At 44.4% G+C, this 19,413-nt stretch overlaps 1 protein-coding gene across 3 annotated transcripts in view; it reads left to right on the forward strand.

Annotated features, from left to right (window-relative positions):
• FGF12 (fibroblast growth factor 12) overlaps window positions 1–19,413 on the forward strand; it is a 226,479-nt gene that overhangs the window by 143,509 nt on the left and 63,557 nt on the right. For all 3 annotated transcript variants that reach the window (XM_054835896.1, XM_054835895.1, XM_054835894.1), the window contains 2 exons: window positions 3,649–3,759; window positions 11,030–11,133. In XM_054835896.1, the coding sequence (XP_054691871.1) occupies window positions 3,649–3,759; window positions 11,030–11,133 (215 nt within the window). The remainder of the gene's footprint in view (window positions 1–3,648; window positions 3,760–11,029; window positions 11,134–19,413) is intronic.

A 19,413-nucleotide genomic window follows, 5' to 3' on the forward strand; every position in this document is an offset into this window, starting at 1 on the left:
TTCAGGACCCTATGGACCTGGCCTGACTTCCCTGTTGATTTTTGGGATGCAAAGGGAGCCCAGTTCAGGTGTAGAGATGGCTGTACTAGGTGAGACAAATCACCCATTGCCCAGACAACTCCCTAACTCTCCTGGGCTGTGCTCTGTGTTAGAGGAGAGCTCTTGTGCTGGCTGCGTATGTGTCTATGCTTGCTTTTGTATTTAGTTCAGATAAGCACCCAAAGGTGTAGCTGCTCACCAGCACTTTTCTCCTGTAGAAAGAGACCTAAGGAAATGCAGAAACCAGGGAAGGAGAGATCTGTATGTCTCAAAAGTGCTTTCTGACCCTTTGGTGTCTGGAAAAGGCATTAGTTTGCTGGCACTGCTTCTTAAATGAGTCTGGGGAGCAGGGGTGCTCCTGCAGAAGAGGATCTGTGCAGTGTGAAGAGACAGGAACACTGTTGCTGTCAGACTGTTAGGGCCAGAGGAACATGGTGGGTTTCTGTATGGCTTAGAGTGCTCTGCTTCACCCCCCTTGAGTTTTACTTTGAGTTTGGGCATGAGCCTCAAACTTGAGCAAAACCAGGTCAAGTCAGAAAAAAAGCACATGTAAAATAAGATTTCTCCTCCAACCTGTTGCTAGGCAGACATTGACTCAGAAAAGCCTGGGATTATGAACAGGGCAGTTGTTAAAGCTTGAATTAGACCTGACTGCATTTGTCAGATCAGTAACAAAAAAGGATGCTGGGGCTTTACCCTGTGTTTTGCTGTGGTGATACTTTGCCTTCTAGTGTAACAGCATATGTATCTATAGCATGGATGCAGGAGGACCTCAGGGGATCTTGGGTGCTGTTTGGCTAAACTCTAAAAATTATATGAAGCTACTAAGGAGAGCAGATTTGCTCTATATTTCACTCAATAGGCTTGTTGTGGTTTTGCCCCAGCTGGCAGCTAAGCACCACACAGCTGCTTGCTCACTCCTCCCCCACCAAGGGGATGGGGAGGAGAATGGGAAAAAGCCTGTGGGTTGAGTTAAAGACAGCTTAATGCCGTAGTAATAGTGGTAGTAATAGCGGTGATGCGCAAATGCAACTGTTCATCACATGCAGAAGGAAAAAAAGCAGCCACCTGATGCCCAGTCTGTTTCCAAGCAGCAATCCCGCTTCCCTTCCCAGTTATATACAGAGCACAAGGTTCTCTGGCAGGGAATATCCCTCTGGCCAGTCTGGGTCAGCTGTCCTGGCTGTGCTCTCCCAGCTTCTTCTGCACCTGGCAGGGTGTGGGAAGCTGAAAAGTCTTTGAGTTAGTGTAGAAACTACAAGTACGTAGCAACCACTAAAAACATCAGTGTGTTATCAACATTTTTATCATCCTGAATCCAAACCACAGCACTAAACCAGCTACTAGAAAGAAAATTAACTGTCTCAGTCAAAGTCAGGACAAGGCTATCTAGTAAAATTGGGAGAGGTTTTCATGTCCTTACAAAATCATTTGCATGACCAAAGTATAGTTTGCACCCTGCAGAAGGAAAGGGCCTTCTATTCTGTAGCTGAATCATCTTCTGAAGAAAGGGGAAAAGGTCAGGGTTGCTTTTAATCTTCACTTATCTCCACTCCTTTTATCCTTGAGGGGCTTTAAGACAAGATCTCCCCCCTTCCCCACCACACAGAAAGCCTCAGGCTGCAGGAGCATCTTCTAAATCTCTCCTGCTGGGAGCTCTTCCATTTTGTGCAAAGTACTTCAACATTAAAATTTAACCAGAGAGTAAAAATGAGGCTAAGACTCATTCAGGGACTCAAACGTAGGTCTTGTATGAGAGAGTGCCTATTAGTGCCTTTACTGTTGTGGTATTAGATAAAAGGGAGGAAGGGGACAGGCTCGAGGAGGGTGGTGCAGTCAGCTGTGCCTGAGAATACAGCTTTTCATTTCCTCTAGCTTTGATGTGCTTGTTAGAAAAGCAAGTTAAGTCAAGCTTCTGCATTCAACAAAATAGATATTTCATTTTGGTAAGAAGAAAGAAAAACACTTAGCTTAATCTAAGTCTCAATTTGACGTACTGGCTTGATGGATGTTAGCTTTTATAGATGGCCAGTACGATTGTACTTATTTGCTGTCCCGAAGTTGTCTTGCTGGGAGAAAGCCTGCCTGCAGTCTACAACACTTTGGTTGCTATGAAATCACTTTTTTAAGGCAGCATAGAAACCAGCTGATACTGATTTATTCAGTGGCTTTTGTAGCTATGAAATAGTACCTGAGTCTCCCCTGGCTGGTGGAGGGGTTGCCGAAGCCGAAATCCTTTGCACCCGCAGCCTATCTGCATCCCAGGTCCCCGCTTGCTGCGGGGGGAACGGGGGGGTTGCCCATACAGAAGCGCAGGCTGAGAGTGCTGTCCTCAGATGGAAGTTGTGCAGCGCGGTGCAAAATCGTTAGAGACGGGGGCTCCTAATGGAAACACTTAACACACAACGTGACTGGCGTTATATAATGACTATGGCTTATTAAACACCCTCACTAGAGGCATGAAAGATGGGAGGCTGACAAGATTTTGGTATGCTGCACTGGATTTTTTCCTGTCTATTGAGCCAGCAATAACTAGGTGTTATTTATTTACTTTTGGTGGGTGGTCACATAAATCTACAAACTCCTGTCATACAAGGAAGATCTTTGCTGTCCAGCTGGTATGTCTGTTGGCGTGTAGCCAGCTAGCTTGCTTTCCAGAAGCAATGCCTGTGACAAATTGAGACTTGCGTGATTAAAACTGAATTTATTTTTGACCACTTAATTTGTGTTTGGTCGGTTGGGAGACAGGCAGTAATGCTGCAGACCTCTGTCACGTGAAGTTCAAATTATTTCTGCTTTTTTTGTGTTTTCCTTCAGCACAGGTATAAAATGTTGTAGAGGCAATAGGGAAGCCCCTAGCCAGTCCATGGCTGGCTCATGATGCGCAGGGGCTGGGAGGGACCCTGCTAGAGGCAAAGAGTGATTCTCATCTACCAGAGTATGTGGCATGTGTTTTGGGAGGGAGGAACGTGCAGGGTTTTAAAACAGAGGCGTTTTAAGGTGCCCATAAATGCTTCAGAGGTCATTTTTGGAGGTGTCTTGCATCTGTTCCTTTCAGGATTTTGCTCCGAGTCCCACACAATTGGACTCATGCAGCCTGATTCAGCACTGAGTTACTTTGGTTTTACACCACTACAATACCAGTGATTGAAATAGATTTTCATTGGCATAAAAGTGGAACTGCACGATAGTGAATCAACCATACAGAACACAAGCTAGTTGGCTTCACAGGCAGAGTAAGAAACAATAAGCAAATTCTTTGCAACGCTGCTAGCAAATATTCTTCTGAACGAGTGCCATATTTGGAATGCATAAGCTGTCTAAAGACTTTCATTTGGTAGGTAACTTCCAGTGAAGCGATGTTCCATAAATCTGTTACTTTCTGCCGCACCAACTGTGCATTGCATTTTACCTGCTCATCTAATCTCAATTTTATTTGCCTGTATGTCTATGTATATATTAATATTTTACAACCATGCTTGAAAGGAATTACAGAAAGCTGTCTTATCTGCCAAGCACTTCTACATTTACTCAGGGCTTAATGGGGGCCAAGCAAATTGGGTCTCTTGCTACTTGGTGTATCTAATAATAATAATTATTTTTTTGCAGAACCCCAGCTGAAAGGAATTGTGACAAGGTTATTCAGCCAGCAGGAATACTTCCTGCAGATGCACCCAGATGGTACAATTGATGGGACCAAGGACGAAAACAGTGACTACAGTAAGAAAAATTAGCCTGTTTTGCAACCCAATTACAATCAAATGCATCACCTAGTGGGTCTCACTTGTGCAGCTTTATTTTTGAAGAGATCAAATTAGGAAGAAGCCAGCTGTTTTCTGCACATTTTTTCTATCTATCCTTCCCCTTTAAATCTTGCCTGTATAGTTTCATATGTTTCCTCTCTGATCATCTTCCCTCCTGCCCCGATTCTGTAACTGCCATCTGGGTGGGGGGGAGAATAAAACCCATGATTTGAATTGCTGCCAGAAGAGAAAGGAGATTATATTTATGCACATGCCATGCGGGTAAAGGATATGGGGAATTCTCTGTCCAAGGAGAAGAGGGAAAAAATGTTTTCACTATTTTTTCCAGAAAAATTCAGCAAGCATCATGAATTTCCATGCTAGAGAAAACCAGCTGTTCACTAAACCCTGATGTAAAGGATGAGGGGATCGAATGACCTTTCCAAAGGAGGTCATCTTCCAAAACTCTGTTCAAAGGGCTTGGGTTCACGCTGTCCTCTATTGGACAGCAAAGCGTGGCAGAGCCATGCAGGTTTAAAAATGATGCTCGTGTGCAGGAGCCATATTGGTTTAAAGAAATGTAAAGCAGCAGCCAATCTTCCTTTTGCCAGAGTAGTTTTGTTAATACCAAAGCTCCTCAAAAGGTGCACAGCATTTTCTACAGCATCTTTTTATTTCATAGGTGTCAAGTTGATGCTTCTGAGTGGGCAGTAATAAGCTCAGATCCTAGGTGCTACAAACTGCATCAAGAGAGTAGACTCAAGTCTTGATTTGTCATCCTGTGTTGGTTTGAAGCTTCCTGTGCCACTGCTGAAGGGACATCATATCTAGCCTGTCCAGTATGGAGAGTGCCTTCCCAGTCATTACTAGATATAAACAGAAGTTCATTTGTGTGGTAGGATTGATGGAAGAGAACTTCATGTACTTTGTGAAAGGAGGAACCTAGTTAATTTGGAGACAGATCTTGCTCTAACTCCTAGCTGGGTCAAAGACATTGCTCCTTCAGGAAGGCAGAGCTGGGGCCGCAGGTGGGGGGTGTCTGCAGTGGTGCAGCACATGTAGGCATTGATACAAGGGTGCAAGGTGGTTGCAGCCCCACATCTGTGGTGTTTGCCCCATCCCCAAGAGTGCTGTGGCAGGAACATTGTGCGTGTTGTGGGGCTGCTCTGCTGCAACCAGCTCAGGGCTGGGGTCCGTGCATGAGAGGAGAGCTTTGGGAAGATGGCAATTGAAATAGCGGGAAGCTGGCAAAGCCCTTGTGAAATGACCCAGGAGGCTGCATTCACCAGAAACTTGGCCTGTAGCAGATGTGAGTGTCTGGTTTTAGCCCCCTTTTTCATATGCTGGCATTGAACAAATTAAATACCACAAATTGCAATGACACAGCTTATAATTTATGTTGGAGCAGGAGAACCTGTGGATCTCCACACACTTTTAGTCTGAGAGAGACTGAGCAGGCATCTTCTACAAGAAGAGTCTGGCCCTGTGATTTTCTCAGGCAAACACCAACACATGGGATAAGTTCAGGTTAGAGGGTGAGTAATGACACAGTCTTGGGTCATATTAGCTGCTTTTTCTTAAAGAAAGAAGACATAGGGTGTGTTCTCAATCTGCTGAAAATCCCACTGGAGGCCTATTTGTCAATGACATGGGAAGAGCTGCTAGAGATGACAGGGATTCATTACCCTCATCTATCAGTGAGGACCAAACAACAAAGTAATGGGCTTAAATGGAAGAAGGGGTGAATTTAGGTAAACAGCAGAGAAGAATAAAATGTAAGAGCAGTTCTGCAATATTTCAGGCTGGCAGGGGAGTTGAAGGAAGCTGCTGGTGGCTGCACCTTGGTGGGTGCAGGGGAACCTCCTGAGTCCTTATGATTGGGGTTGGGTCCCAATTGCCCAAACAGCTCTTATTTATGTATCCCATTAGAAATGTTAGAGCTCAGCTTGGCAAGGTGCTGAGTACTTGTGAGCCACTTCCACTCAGTTGTCTTAACTGGAAATAGATGGGCTGAAGGGCATTTCTAGAGTGTAAATTTATCTGGTGAGATGGCAGCCCTGCCTTGGCAGCTTGGTGGGACAGGAGGCATCTAGCTGAAGTGTGCCAAGCCACTTGCTCAAAGTTATGGGCTATGTTGGGAAGTTTTTAGTGAAGTTTTTGAGAGAAGATTGAAGCTAAAGAATTCCCCATCCCCTGACCTCAGAGGATATAAAAAGAGGAAAAAATCCAACATGATAATATTTGGCTCCTGAAAATGAAATTAAGAATGTGCTTTATTCAGTTCTGTTTAACTTTTTACCACATGTTCTCCTTTGTGTATCTTCAGTTTGAGTCAACATTTTATATTATATGAAGCTTCCAGTCATAGCTTCAAAACAAAATCACATTTTTCACTTTGGAAATGCCATAATAAAACATACTGACTATTTTTTCCTTTTCTATTCCTCCAAACATCTTACTTTTTGACCAGAAAAAAGTCAAAATTCACTTGTTTAAGTAAACAGCTTACAGATTTACTTCACTGATATTTTATGATTTACAATACTTCTCCAGAAGTCTTCTGACCAGCTAGTCAGAAGTCTGTGCAGTATTTCTGTGCAAGAGCAAAACTCATCAAAGGCTCGATAAATAATATTTCCCTGTCCCTGGAGAGGGGTTGGTTAATTTACATCCACTAGCAGAGGAGGGCAATCTGGATGGCCACATCAGGATCCTTCCCGCCCTGGATGACCATCTCTTCTCCATGCAGAAGCCATCTTAGTTAAATATGCGGTGAACACTGTGTTCCATACATTGCTCTGTGTTCTGTAGCCGCATGCTGATTGTTCAAATTAGCATTATGAAAGGAAGCTTAATTTTCATGGAATACATTAGGTTGGTTTACACTGGCAAAATAAACTTTTAAAATGAGACACGACATGTCCTTCAGATATGTCTGATGCAATTAAAAGTTCTAATAAAAATCCAGTTATTTATATAAGAGGAACTGCTAATATTTAAGCAATTTTTAAATTAATTATCTGGTGCCCATTTTATGTGTGTTCTTGAGAGGCTGATGGCATTTATTTTCCACCTCCTCTCACTTAAAGAAAAAGAAAGAAAGCCCAGAAGCCAAGTTCTAATGGCATTTGAATGGGCATGAAGCCAACTTCCTGCGAAACAGCGCTTGGGACATCTGTTCCTTATACCATGCAGTTAAAGGCACACCATCTTAATGTAAGCAAGAAGACAGATTCTCTGCCTACTTGCATTGGGTTATATGAAGAATTTTATTTTAATCGGAGCGTGTTTTCTTGGTGTACAAGGCAGTTGTTTGTGTTCTTACTAATGTTATATGTGAGCCTGAATTTGGGGCAGTATCTTTTCCTTCTAACTCCAGTCATCTCAAATGGTCTTTCAGAGCTGACTGTTGCTGTCAGTGCTTGCATCATTATTGCTCTTCCCTGGGCTGAGCAGAGTAATGCCCCTTCTTATAGAGAACAACTGGACTTCTTTGTTTGCCAGCATAATCCTGCTGAATGTCTGAAAAGCTTCAGCAAATGGGCAGTACATAAAGGATATGCACTGACCAGGTGGAGACAGTCCACCATATCTAGGATATTGCTTGGGGCTTTCCAGCCAGAAATGCAAAAAGATTAAGGCTGCGGTAAACCTTCTGGTGGTCCCCAGTCCAACATCCTACTTGGAGCTGGGTTATCTTCAGCTGCACAGAGCCTTGTCTAGTTGTTTCAGATGTCTCCAGGAATGAGATATTCCATAGCTTCATAACTTCTCTGCTGCCAGTGCTACACTACTATCATTGTAGAGAATTTTCTTTATATCCAGTCATAATTTCTTTCTGAGGCTTTCGTCTAGTGCCTCTTGTCCTTTCATTGTGATCCTCTGAAAAGAGTTTGTGTCTGGCTTTCCATTCTTTGAGCTGAGCAAACCCACTTCCCTCAGTTTCTTCTTTCATACATGTTGCACCACAATCTCTTGGTCATCTTAGCAGCCTTCCTCACCCCCCTCAGGATCTCAAACCTCCCCATCTTGTGGTACACAGAGGCTGCTGTTGCCTATTGCATCCTCCATTAGTTCTTCCTTATTCATGTGCAGCACAAATGTCTTGCTCTGGAACAAATCACCTGGTATAAATTAGTTTAGTTCCTCTGACTTAACTACTGTTTAAATCAGCTGAGCATATGGACCACATCTTATATATGGTGTGTCTTGCTTTGCTTTTCCATTTCTGTAAATAAGTTAGCCCAGACCCATAGCTAAGTGTACCCTGAGATTTTAAAAACGTTATACAGCCGATAAACTGCCATAATGTAACAGCGAACAGCATGCTCCCGGGCGTTGCTACCATGGTCTGCAGCAGGGTCACAGGGAGCCTGGGAATTGTTAGTGGTCTTGCTAGTGCAACACAGAGCACAACAGGGTTGTTTCTGTGCTTCCTTAGCATGTATAGGTGGAAAGAGAGAGATTGAGAGACGTGTGGGTGTTTCCAAGTGGAACTTCTCACCCACTGATTCTGGGTATTATCACCTTCCTGCCTAATGAATGCTTTGAATGGTCTGTCACAAGTTTTCTATGGAAGACAAATTGGCTGTAGGGAATGAATGATGATGCCCATTTTGTTTCATTATTAACAGTAAGATGCTCCATTTTTCAGTGGGGGAAAAATTAGGGAAGGGGAATTGTCTGTAAATAGACTTGTTAATTGCAGAGCGTTTTAGACTTTCACGGTAGTGAGAAAGTGAGAGAAATATAAGCTTACTTTGGTTAGTGAGCTTTTCAATGGTAGAACTGCACTATAATACAGCTCTCTGAGTAGCTGAACTGGGATGTGTTTGTTTCATCTGGGGATACTATCAGAGTAGTACCGTCCTTGACTCCAGTTGTTTACAGACCAATACCCCGGCTGGACTTCATTTGCCATATACTACATCTGTTGACATCCTCCCATGAAATCACAAATACAGGCACTGGCTTTGGTAAGACAGGCTTTGATATTTTACTGAATATGGTGCTTAAAAATATGAAAATGGGCTGAGAGTAGGTTTCTTTTCACCAGACTCAAAGAGCCTCCCTTTTAGGCAGCTCACGAAAGGGAGTCATCCAGTCATCTTCGGGAATTGAGTGAGGAAAAAGGGCATTCATGTGAAACTGGGACTTGTGAATCCCTTTTTGGAGACAACCTGAAACCAGCTGAGCCAAGGCACCTGTTGGATATCTTGAGCAAAGTGGCTTTCTGTCTCCTGTGCTTTTTTCAGGTTTTACTTCTGAAAAGGTATCCACCTCTGACCTTTAAGCAAATCCACCAAGAGTTCAGGTTGAATGTAACTGGTTTCCCATTACATTTCACACACCCTTTGGGCTCTGCTTTTTCTTTTAGAAATTGTGAAAATCCTGGGACTTTGATACAGACTTTGTAGTCTGAACCACTGGCTGCAAAGAAAGAATCCAGACACAATTTTGTTTTTCTTTTTTTACCCCTCCTTTCTCTCCATGTTAGCTGTACATCTTTTTCTTTGGAAAGGAATCCAAACCCTCCCCTCTGCAGTAATTCATAAGCTGTACATGAAGGAGGTTCTTGGTAAGCATCTTGTGATTAAGTTAAATCCATGCATTACCTGCCATGTGCTAACCAGTCTCTTTGGGGTGTGGGTTGATGTTGAGCTGGACTCTGATTCCCTCCTGTCATACTAGGATTAACACTAGCCTGGCCTGAGGAGCTATGGCATTTTGAATAGGCCATCTCAGCAAAAGCTGCTTTATCCTTCAGGGCTGATGTTAAATCAGCAGTGGTTTATCTACCAGGGAAGGAGAGGCTGGGAGATGGTGCAGTGAGAAGGAGGACTGTTTCTCCCACAACTGTTATGTGAAGGCCCCTTTGTGCTGTGCTTGCTCCAATGTGATGTGTCAGGCATAAAGCTTTGTAAATGATCTATAAAATGAATCAGCTAGAGGATGATGTCCTTAACAGTCAGCTGGAAAATACAAATGCTTTACTCTGTGCTCTGTCCACTTAGTTTCTTCTGCACTCTGCTAATTAACAGGTCTCTCCTGAGCTAATTTGAACACCCTAAAGCTCTTGAGAAGTTTGAAGAAGGCTTTTGCAAATAAGTGAGTGTGTTAAAAAGCCATGAGAAATGCTTGATGAAGTGGTAGTCTAACCTCGTGACTAGGGAATCAGAAAAAAATTTCTTGTTTCAGGGCAGTTGTGTGGGAAGAGACATTGAGTGAAGTATTTCCATTGTGTCTGCACCCATGTTTCTGCCTGACCCTGTGTCCACCTCCATATCCTGAGCTCCCTGGGACAAGGTCTAGTTAGCTCTTTGTAAGCTGAAGCACAAGGGGTCCTACAACATCTGGACACTCTTGTCCTATGAATGTCAGTGGAAGCAAAGTCACGTGAATGCATCAGTACTCAGTCTATCAATGGTTAAAGTCCTCTCCTCTTTGAGCCCATTCTGTTAGAAATGTAGCAAAAGCCTGATAGTATGTTTATGTGTATGCTCATGGGAAATCTCCTTCGATGAGGTACAGGGTCTACTTGGAATCAAGCAATAAATTAATTGTGAGGAAGTGGTTGCAATGCTTTAATCAGTAAAATTGCAGTAGAATTGAGTATTGAAAGGTCTTGTCCTCTTCCATCTTATCTAGTTCTGCTTCTGAATGAGGAGCATTGCTCTGGTCCTGGAGTGGAGCACTATCTTTTCTTGAGGTTCTTCATTCTTTTAACAGCAGGGATCACAGGGGCAGACACACAGTCAAGTTAATTTTCATCCTTCTGGCCGTGGTCGCTGTCTGTATACTCTTTTAGCATATGGCAAATGCGAGAAAGTGTGACTAGACTCAAATCTGTTTCAGGATCAACTAAACTAAGTTGTGTTGTTGTGTTTGCCATGGGCAAAGACGTGTATGTGTGCAGTTACCACAGCTCAGCTGGCCCGCGTAAAGCCGTTGAGATGTGCTAGCTTGAGTGTACATCTGAGCCCTTGGCATTGCAAAGGCAGTGATCAGACTGATGGGTGCGTTAAGGCTTCTGGGAGGCAGCCAAATTCAGTACTTTTTGATATTTGCTTTCAACATTAGCCCCATGGCTGCAGATCTTTCCTGTAGCCAGAAGCAGGACTTTTGATTCTTGTTCAGTATCTTTTGTTAAGAGTCAGGAGTAGGTTGGGCTGGCCCTGGGGCAAAAAGCAGCTGCGGCTGCGCAGGGTGATGTCTCCATAACCTTTGCTTTTCTTTTCCTTCTGCAGCCCTTTTCAATCTAATTCCTGTGGGTCTTCGCGTGGTGGCAATCCAAGGGGTGAAGGCAGGTCTGTACGTTGCCATGAACGCTGAGGGATATCTCTACAGCTCAGTAAGTACTTTGCGCTTTTGGGTTCCTGGAGCAGTTTGGTTTTGAAGGTGGAGAGGGAAGAGACTGCGCTGGGACTTGCAACTTTTTCTGAAAATGGTCACGTATCAGCAAACCTTTAAAAGCAGGAACAGGGGGGTAGCTGCTGCAAGGCCATGCGATATTCACTTTAAAGTGTCTCTGCAGAGATTTGTGGCAATATTTCCTGACCTGTGAAGACACACTTTGTGTTCCTTTGAGTAGTTACTTAATGTAGGTCACATTGTAGAGGAGGTTGTGTGGTTGGCTGGTTATATTCTGGTTTCACATTTGTGAAGTGCCATGGACTGAATGGAATTGCTTCTGAATTGTGCCCGGATAACTGATCATAGGTGGTGCCCCAATGGGTCATGCTCTGCTTTTGACTGCAGTGTAAATCCACAGCAATACACGGACTTCATTAAAATGGTTCTGGACTATTCTGTTGGCAGAGTGCTTCAGCGGAGCAGAATTTCCCTGTATTTGTGTGGTCTTTTTAATGCACATAAAAGATAAGTGAGGCATTTTTTACTGACTAATTCCCCTATAACTTTCTTAGATGGCATGAAAGGGCATGAGGTTATTCATAAGATTCTCATTTGAAGTAAGTAATTGATTTTCACAGTGAATAATTGATTCAGTGATTTATTAAATATGGCAGCCCTTTGCCAGAATTTTTTTATGCTTCAAATAACTTTGCTCTAGTTCTACATAGTCAAAGTGATAGTTAATAATACACTTCTCATTTCTGTAGTTATGAGATCTTTAAAGTGTATAACCGAGATTCTAATCTCATCTGCGTTTGTGTAAATTTACAGTACAGTGATTCTGCTCTTGTCTAGGCATTTACTTTGCTTTAAAAGCGTACGTGAGAATGGAGATAGGACCACTGAAAGGACAACAGTTTGAATTGCTCTTACACATTTTTTCCGAACTCTTACCATCCATCTTTGTTCCCGGTCAGTTTTAAACTGCTCACGTGGTTGCAATTTCCTGCTTTCCCTCGGGAGGTAACAAAGTTCTGTCTCCCTAGTGGCTCAGGGTAGAAAACAGCAAGTGGATGTGTTAGTATGCCTGGCGTGATAGGTCTCAAAACTGGCTGCTTGTCAGGAAGAGACAGAGAGATCAATCTGGATCTCTGTGGATGCCAGACGCTTCCTGTTCTTTCATAGCCCAGTAAACATAAATGACTGCTTCTAAATAAATTACATTGGTTTACTAACAATGAAAAGTTCCTCTCTTTGTAAAGCTATCGGAGTCCTAAAGGTAGTACCAAGCATGGTGTGGTACTGCATTATTGTGCGTGCTTCCCTCCAGGCACATAGTTGGGGGGTCAGGACTGACATTTTGCCCTGTGTTTGTGCAGTGCTGGGCATAAAGGGTCCTGGCCCACTGCTGAGGCTCCTCGTACCACTGGTGGCCCATAAATGGGGACTGCAGGAAAGCAGTGTGTGTCAGCTGCATCCAGCTGGGGTGGGGGGGGGTCTTTTTGGAGCAATGAGGGGTCAGCATTTTCTGCAAGGGAGGGAGAGGCGTGGGGCTACAGGCAAAAGAAGAAATGGAGACTTGGAAGCATGATGTTTGACAGCTGAGAGATTAGAGATGGTGCAGAGGAAAAGTATCTCTTCCTAGCAGTAGTGAGGTGATACAAATGGTGGGAGGGACACACCAAGAGATGGTGGGTAGCAGGAGGACCGTGAGTCCAGGAAACACATCTGCTAGTCATATGAAGTGTCCTAAAAGGCACCAGATCATACATGTATTCAAATGAGGGTGGTTTAATGGGGCCTGCTTATACCCAGCAGGTGTGCCTGTCTTAAGTAGGAAGGCTAATCAGGGAAGGCACCATGATGGCCAGTGGTTAACGAAGTGGACCTCCTTACATGCCATGACTTGATGGCAGTCAGCTCTGAACTAATAAGAGTTAAACTGTTCATTTCATCAATGTGATCCAAGGGTTCTGCTTGCAGTAAATGGATGCTACTGGCCCATCTCTACGGGAGATGCAACTCACTGGACAGTATTTTCTTCTTGTATTAACTAGTGGCTTAGTCTCTGTCTTACAGCAGTAAATCAATGAATTCACTGTGCTTTGGAGCAGACCCCAAGGCAAGAAAACAGAAAATTTGTGGATGAAGCCTGTTAGGAGCAGGGAGTGTGGGTCAAGCCACTCATAACATCAGACAACGGATGAGACCAGGGTCCTATAAGAGAACTCGATATGACTGAGAAGAGCTCAGCCTGTTCAAGCAGTCTTTTTGGATGCTGCAGCTTGCTTTGTGGGGCCAGGATCCCACTCCAAGCCAACATTTGGCATGGCTGTGTCAGCCTCGAAGGCTGTGCTGGGGAATTGCTTTGGCAGGACTTGACAGTCTGTTCCTCTCTGGGGCAAGCAGGGCCCCTGACTGTGCTGCCTGGACCTGATTGCTGCCCACACCAAAGGACACATAGTCCCTGTTCCTTTGTTAGCAGACCCTAAACTACAGCTTTGCTCTGTCTCGGGCCAGTTTCCTTTGGTGTTGTGGATGTACCTTTCTTTTTCACTAGCCTTTTCTGAGGGATTTATGAAAAAAACGGGTCAATATTCCCCATAGAAATTGCTCACTCATGCAGATCCATTGATAAATGAACTTTTTTCTGCTGCTTGTCTGCCTCCCCCACTGTCTGTCCCTGGCCTAGCCCTGCTAGGATTTCTTGTAACACTGTCAAACCCAGGACTGCTTTCAGATAAAATGCAACTGTCCAGGGAAATGGTGGTTTTGTTGCCTTTTTGTTGTGGTTTTTTTCCTGCTCTTGAGCCCAGATTGTGGCTGTAACTGAACACATCATCACTATGGGTTTGTTTTGTTTTGTTTGGTGGGGTTGTTTTTGGTGATATTTAATCTGTGTGCGTCAGCTGAGACCTTGGCTGACATCCTCTGCCCTGGATAAAACCAGAGGCTATTATCAGCCTGGTCTCTGAGATGGTTTGTGCCAGCTCCTTCTGAGTTTGGGCCAATAGGCTCTTGAATGAATGGGTTTAGAATAACCAGCCCTTGGAAAAAGTCTTCCTCATGCTGATCAGCACAAAAGCAGGGCTGAGTGGGGTCCTCTAAAGCCAAACTTGGTAAGAAGGCTCTTTGCAGAAACACGCAAGACCCTCCTATGTGCTCAGCCGCATTGATACCTTAAGCAATGAGTTTCCTTATCTCTTCTCTTCAGTTAGGGATGGGTAGGGATGGTGTGGGGTTAGGTTGCTGGGTTGAAGCCAACCATAGATGCCTAGCCAGCTTCAGAGGCCTAAATGCTCTAGATGCCAAAGCCTCTTTGCTTGGGAAGCAGCTGTTTGACTTTTGTGTGTTGTTTACTTACACTTGATACCTGATTATTTTTTTCCCTAGACTAGCTTATTGCTTCTCTGAGGTCTGCTGGGGAATTGGGTGCTTAGTAAGCAAGAAAATCAGGTCTTGGTCTGAGGCACCTGGCTTTGTAGACAGTAGGATGCAAAACACTGTCTTCATAGCAAACTTGCAGAGTCATTGGTGTGCTCCCATTTGAGATTTCTTGTAATGTAGAGCAGCTGTAAATTCCCTAATGGTGCACAAAGGTTTTTATCAGCACCTGTTCTGGGGAGAGACATGTCTCTCCTGAGGATCCACTGTTAGCATTTTATGCCAAAGTAAAACTATACAGAATGAATGAAGGGCAGTGGGTATTACTTGTACTATCTTAATGCTTGGGAAGCTGAGACCAAAGGCTGGTTGTTGCAGAGGAGAGGGAAACACAGAATAAAGAGGTATGTCCTGCTCCAGTGAATTTACAGCCGAATCATAACAGGAGAAGACAGAGAACATGCTCTCCTGTCTCTGGAGTTAATAGTTCCACCACCAAATTAATTCCTACTCCTGAATAACCTTTCTCTGTGAAGTTTCTCTCATTGGTGCCCAGCTTTCTCTCCATTACCCCTGCTGCAACAACTCACAGGAATGTAGGGAAGGGAGTGCCTGTGAAGTGTTTTGCCTGAGAGGCAGATGCTCATCATGGGGCTGTAGAGCCTCCACAGGCCCACCCAATCACTCCAAGTATGCTGAAATTACAGCTCTCAATACGATGATATGTATAATTCAGTGGTGTTACAGCTGGGATTGGTTTTGCCCCAAGTGCATAACACTTCTCTTCTAAATGTACTGCTCTCGGATATTCCTTGTTGTTTAACTCAGAGTTCTAATTATTTTTGAAATGGCAAATTGTGATACATAATTTATTGGAAAGACTGAGAAAACACTAGCAGAGATATAGAATACAGTGGAAAAAAAATGGGTCGCTTACGAGAGCTCAGTATGGTTTTACAGTATAAACCTGTGAGTTTGAAATGCTGAAATTAGAGCTTGAATCACTTCAAAGATTCCTGCTAATAAGGGAATGATTATGCACAATAAAAAAAAACCTAAACAGCATTGAAAAAACCCAAGTCACATTAAGAGCTCAGTGTTTCTTTGCATTTTCTTTTTCTCTGCTTTTTTCTGCTCTATCATTTTGCATAATAAACGTGTCTTGAATAATAATAAACAAGCATTTGGGGAAGTATGTATATTAACTGTATTTTTTAACCTGCTTGCAATGCTATAACTATTTTGCTACAACTCCTCTAGGGTTGCTGTGCTCTTATTTACATCATTTCAAGGTCAGGAATCAATAATGCTGCGTTCTCTCCCCTTATAGGCTCGGGGTGTTAAACCTGCTCCTGCCAATGTCATTTCTGTAATTCGTATTTGATCTCCAGTGGTGCTAGTTGATTTGGTCAGAAATACAGATAGGCCAGGCAAGTATCCTGGACTTCTCCCTTTTGCAAATTCTGCAAGCAAGCACACTTGCTGGGGGGATTCCCTAGTTTACATGCCTCATTAGGGAGCCAGGTCAGTGGAGAGAGAGAAATGTCTCCAAAGGCAAAGCACAGCAGGAGCCCGATGTAATGTGCTTTTAATTTCCCTCCAGAGTATCTACTTTTCTTCACTGGCTGTTTAAAGGGGCTCTCTGAATGAAAGCATTAACTGGGAGATGTAAAACTCCTCCTGTCCCCTGGCTTATTCATAAATATGGAAGAAACAAAATGGATGCTCAGGGAAGCAGCTGTGCTGAGGAGAGCCAGCCCCTGGGAGCAGATTCCTGCCTTCCATCGAATGTTCCTAAAATACAGGTCCTGGCAGGCACCCTGGCGTGCCACCCCTGTAGCATGGAAACTTGTAAACATGTCTATCAATAGCAAAGTGGTCCCTTGTCCCTTGGTGAAGTGCTGCCACCCATGTTGCTCTGCTTGGCTCTCAGGAGCTCTTCAATGGTCCAGCTTTCACCCCAGCAGAGCGAGCTCCCCTGTCCTGTGTGTGACTGGTGCAAGTTGGGCAGGACCAGTGCTGGCCCACACTGGTTCAGGGCTTATTCAGGATGTTTTAAGAGCTAGAAATGGGTACAACCTCACTTGGCACGAATGCCTGGACTGGTTGTCAGATGAGAACTGGGACAGTGCAATACTGTGGCCTTTTTTTGGGCAGGTTTCCCATCTGGCATCCTGTTGAGGGAACTGAAATTTCCTAGCACAGCACCACGGTGGGGGTCCCACGGGGAGGGTGTTGCTCTGCGTCTTGTATCGACATCTGGAATGAGTTAGGTCAGGCTTAGCTTTTTGACTATTCAAGCAAGAGATGGTTCAGAGGGCAAAATCAGTAACAGCAGGACCAAATCCTGTTTTCCTAGCTAGCTGTACCTTGTCTTACATGATAGCAGTGCAAATTATGAAGAATAAGTATGCTTCAATAAGAAATGCCTTTTCTTAGCCTTGGTTGTGCTGGATATTTAGGAATGCACTATGTTCCACCTAACACCAGCTGAAGGAGCAGGGATGGGACATTCCCCTTTGCGAGCAGTGCTCTGTCAGTGTTGGGATGCATTATGATCTTTTGCTGAAATTTCATTTTGGAAGACAATCGGGGAGAAATCTCCAGTGGTGCTGACTCATCTCATTTTGACACTTCCCCAAAGAAACGTTACAGATTGCCATTTTGAAAGAACTGCAGAGTGTTTTTATATTACTTTACCACTCCTAATAAAATCAGAACGAAATGTTGAGATTTTGGTTAAGCATTTTCATCTAACATGATTTCCTTGAAGTGTGGAAGGGGGAGGAGGTAAAACACCGGCAGGGGGAGGGGTTTCCCTAAATTGTGAGGGAGGCAAGAGTAGAAATTGCTGAGATGAATCAGTCATAGCTGCCATCTTTTGCACAGCATTCCTTCTGTTGATTTCCTTGTGGCCAATGTACAGACCTAACCTTAGATAAGCAGATAGACAAAGTCTTTGGAGCAGGTACTAAGCAGCAGTAGCATTGTGTAGAGCTGGCCCATTTTCCTCCTGTGCATTGTGTCATCAATTAACCACTGTAGGGGAAATGATGAGGGGTTAAAGCAGAATGGTTGATGGCAATACAATGTTTGAGTTGGATTTTGGAAGAAAACTTTAGCAAATGTCTAGATCGAGGTTGGGACAGTGTGCAGGAAAGCCCCTAGTTAGCAGAGAAGACATGCAAGTGGAGTGCTCATCCCAGCAAACAAGAACCAAAAGCTGACTGTTGCGATGTCGCTCTGGAGAGGCAGTCACAGCAGAAGTCCCTTTCATCGCCTTCCCTTTGCATCCTGTTGGCTGGGGGATGCACGACTGGCCAGTACCTGAGCTTTGCTCCTCTCCCTGGGCTGATATTTTGCTTTTCCTTAAACTCTCTAGCCTGCTTTGCTTGTTTTTAATGCCATTTATCCAGTGTCTGTTTTCCACAAAGGAAACCCAGACAAAACTCCAGGACATCAAGGGTGACAGTAGGACTATTATTAACATTTTATTTTGTAGTGGAGGGAGAGCAAATATTGTCCTTCCTGGGTCAAGGACTCTGTTATCAATAGAAACGAGGAAAGTTTTGGGCAAGAATGTGTTTGGCCGAGGTCAGGTGTGTGTTAATGAAGTGATTCGGATCTCCTTTCTGATAACACCAAACTCAAATATAGAATGGATAAAACTAGTGAATGGTGTGCCTTTGCCAAACAGTGACTAATGGCTCTGGAGGCGAAAGCAGGAGATATGATAGTCATAGGCTAAGAAAACCAAGAAAAAACCCCTTACTAACTATGTGCATGTAATTTTAACTGGGAGCCAAGTGATAGAAAACTTTAAAAATGGGGAACACTGTAATGCGGTTTTCCAGGGTAAAGGAAGAGAGGTTCAAAGTACCTGGGCTATTTCAAGCCACACTGGCTGAATCAGTGGGGAATGTAGTGTACTGCAGTGGAAAGGCCTGGATGGGAGCCTGAACCATCCCTGCTTTGCTGTGAAAGGGTACTGTCCTGACTAAGCACTTGCAAAGCAAAATAATTTTCTGAAGTCTCTGAATCACTGAGTTCAGGTCCCACAGCTTTTTGTTACCCTAAGTCCCAAGGTATAGGACTGGCTTTTGGCACCTATAGTTACATGGCATGGTGTCTCACAGGAGCCTCCTGAAATTGGAGGAGTAAGAGTGCTCAGCGGGAGTTATGAACCTGGCCTGAAATGTGCTCATACAAGATCTAGTTCAGCAAAGCACCTTGATGAAACTGCACCTCAATGCTTTGCTGAATCTGTGCTCCCCCCTGGTCTCTCCTGCTGCAGGGATGTGGGCCCTGGGGATTACCAGCCACTTTCAGTTGCCTCTTCTGGCATCTTTTCTGAAAGAGCCACTCCCTACTGTGAGGAAAACTCCAAGTCTTCCCAACTTGTCTTGCTGTGAATTCACCTGTGAAACCGTGAGTGGGGTGGAAAGGATCTGTTTGTACTACTGGCAGCCAGTCGCTGCTGTGATGTGTTGCATGCTGACAGCGTGCTCAGCTCTGCAGAGCGCGTGGGATGGCCGGCGTGCTTGTGCCAAGGAGCCTGCAATCTGTGCCTGAGCGGGGAGGAGCAGAGGGCATCTTGCCAGCAGCATTGTCCAAAGGCATCCTGGCAGCAGGGCAGGCAGGACGCGGCTTTGGACCCACTCCAGGGCCTCCTGAACCATGCCTGGTCTTTGCATCTGGCCTTATGGTATACGAGGTGCACCAGAGGCTCTGCAAGGTCTGTCTTCTGTGTGTGCTGGCTGAGGCTGAGCCCAGTTCTGGCCTTGTGACAGGGGGTTAGAGGGCAGCCGAAAAGCAGCGTGCATCAAAGGCAGAGCCCATCCATTCTTCTTCACCTGCTGCGTCTGCCGACGCAGGGGCTGTCTTCGTTTTAAGA

The sequence above is a fragment of the Grus americana genome, chromosome 9, assembly GCF_028858705.1.
Source record: "Grus americana isolate bGruAme1 chromosome 9, bGruAme1.mat, whole genome shotgun sequence".
Classification (NCBI taxonomy): Eukaryota; Metazoa; Chordata; class Aves; order Gruiformes; family Gruidae; genus Grus; species Grus americana.